This window comes from Camellia sinensis, chromosome 4 (assembly GCF_055761805.1).
Source record: "Camellia sinensis isolate YWXY chromosome 4, ASM5576180v1, whole genome shotgun sequence".
NCBI classification, from domain to species: Eukaryota; Viridiplantae; Streptophyta; class Magnoliopsida; order Ericales; family Theaceae; genus Camellia; species Camellia sinensis.
Window position 1 is genome coordinate 32,220,847 of NC_138964.1, and position 2,576 is coordinate 32,223,422.

The 2,576-nt window shown below is 37.8% G+C and overlaps 1 protein-coding gene across 1 annotated transcript; it reads right to left on the reverse strand.

The window, feature by feature from the left end:
• Positions 1–327: 327 nt before the first annotated feature.
• Positions 328–1,491, reverse strand: LOC145823671 (uncharacterized). Its single transcript, XM_082923171.1, has 2 exons — positions 1,205–1,491; positions 328–838 (listed from the first exon to the last, which is right to left on the reverse strand). Exons 1-2 carry the CDS (start codon positions 1,489–1,491, stop codon positions 328–330), a joined length of 798 nt encoding a protein of 265 aa, XP_082779297.1.
• Between the last annotated feature and the right edge of the window lie 1,085 nt (positions 1,492–2,576).

Below are 2,576 nucleotides of genomic sequence, written 5' to 3' on the forward strand. Positions count from 1 at the left end.
GTTTACAAATTTCCACCACCATTTGAGTAGTAGACAAGCATTTACATCTCTGATTCTTCTGGTGCCCAAACCCCCTGGGTCAATACTCTTTGTAGCCTCTACCCATTTCACTAGATGTACTTTCATTTTCAGATTATTACCACCCCATAAGAATGCAGCCTCAATCTTTTCAAATTCTCTAGCCACACCTTCAGGCATTTTAAACAAAGAAAGGAAATAGAGAGGTAAGCTTGAAAGGGTAGACTTGATCAAAGTTAGTCTACCTGCAAAGGATAGCAGCTTTCTCTTCCACCCTGATAGTTTAGATATGACTTTGTCAAGAGCAGGTTACAATGTAGATTTCCTACCAGGATTGGCTCCAAGTGGTAGCTCCAGAAATTTTAATGGAAGGCTCTGTACCTTATAGTTGAGAAGATTAGCAAAGGAAAGCATAAGATCATTAGTGACTCCAATACCACACAGAACACTCTTGTGATAATTAATTTTGAGACTAGATAGAACTTTAAAACATTTGAGAGCTCCTTTGACTAACACCAACTGATCCCAATTAGCTTGACAAAAGAGAATTGAATCATCAGCAAATTGCAGATGTAAAATACGAACATTATTGGCCCCAACTATCACACCTTTAAGAATGCCAAGGTTAAGTGCTCTGACTAGAAGAATATTGAGCCCTTTAGCCACTATGTTGAATAGAAAAAGGGAGAGTGGATCACCCAGCCTAAGGCCTCTTTGGGGTGAGAATTCCTCAGTAGGTGATCCATTGACTAGAATGGAGATCCTTGTTGTAGTCACACAAGCTTTCATCCAAAAGATCCATTTATCCCCAAAGCCAAAGCTGAACATCATATAAGAATTCCCAATTTACATAATCAAATGCTTTTTCAAAATCCAGCTTAAGGATCAGCCCTTACTTCTTAGCCTTCTTGCATCCATCCACTACTTCATTAGCAATGAACACCCCATTAAGGATATATCTCTCTCCTATGAAGGTAGTCTGGCTTCACCAATGATTGAGAGGAGCACTGACTTCAAGCTGGATGCTAAAACTTTGGCCAAGATTTTGTAAATAGAACCCACAAGACTAATGGGTCTATAGTTCGATAAGCCAATGGGATTTTCGAGCTCGGGGATAAGAGTAATGAAAGTGCTATTAATGCCATAAGTGAGCTTGCTGTTGGAGTGAAATTCTTTAAAAAATTACATGAGCTCTTGCTTCATAACCTTCCAAAACTTCTGAAAGCATAGCAAGTTGAACCCATCAGGGCCTGGAGCTTTGTTGTTGTTGCATTCTTTGATTGCTGCTAAAATCCCTGTTGCACTGAACTTAGATACAAGATGATGAGAGACATGATTTGCCTCAATAGTTTTAAACACCCCCCCTAGAATAGGTCTATTAACCCATGATTCAGTGAATTGAGTCTTGAAATGATGAAGTACTTGATGCCTGACCCTGCTAGGATCCTCAAGAAGCACACCATTAACTGTCATAGAGTTGATTAGATTTTGACTCTACCTGGTACTAGTAACAACATGGAAGAATCTAGTATTTTTATCTCCACGAAGAGTCCAGCTCAAACTGGATTTTTGATGCCATGTCCACTCTAGCATTTTATAAAGCTTCTATATTTCACCTCTAACCACACTTCTTCTTTCCTTTTCTGAATCAAGCATTGCCTTTTCTTCTACTACAATGTCTAGTGCATGTAGCTCTTCCTCAGAGGTCTTCAGTTTGGAAGAAATGTTGCCAAACACCTCAGAATTCCAGGCTTTGAGAATCAACTTAAGGTGTTTGAGTTTTTGAATAAGTATAAACCCAGACCATCAAGTGAAGGTAGTGTTTGTCCATGAGGTAACAAAAAGCTGAGGAAAATTAGGGTAGAGAGTCCATGCCTTTAAGAACCTGAAAGATTTGCGTAGTAAAAATAACTACAAGAATTATGTGGGTCCAGACATTAACAAGTGACATAGTCATGGATTATCACATGAATAGCAGTTATCAAATTTTCATCAAATACTAGATTCGTGTTTTATGTTATGTAAAACTTATCAGGAGAAGAAATTTAATTGATATAGAAGTCCTAAACAACTGGAGATTGTTTGGGATAGGCCTTTTGGAACATTCAAACTGCTTGCTAGGCAGGTCACTGGCTATTATAAATAGACTACACCCTTATGAGTTGAGGTATGCAATTTATTAATCCATTAAATATTTTTATAATATTGGAGGACTGACTTAGGCGTCAAAGGGCCCCCAACCGTTCAACGACTGGAGGAGCTTTATCTTGCAGATGGCAATCATGTGGTGGCTCTAATCATCTTCTTCGTTGGATTCTTCATCAACAAATATGTTTTTTTTTTTAATTATTATCTATACAATTGACACCATCGGTGGGAAACGACTAAAATCAATGAAGAAGAAGATCAAGAAGGAGATTAAAATTCAGTAGAACCTGTGTGCCTGGCCAAACTTTAGAAAATTACTTTATCAAAGATCAAGAAATAAGTTTAAAAAATGTATTTGGTTTATGCAACTTTTTGTACTTGCACGTAGAATAAGGATCTAAGAGGAGTCC

Excerpts from the sequence above, each read along its gene's own strand:
- LOC145823671 (XM_082923171.1), bottom strand. The coding sequence starts at position 1,491 with ATGACAGTTAATGGTGTGCTTCTTGAGGATCCTAGCAGGGTCAGGCAT. Across the intron at positions 839-1,204 it reads GTTATGAAGCAAGAGCTCAT|CTTTGGCTTTGGGGATAAAT; the intron begins GTAATTTTTTAA and ends TATGATGTTCAG.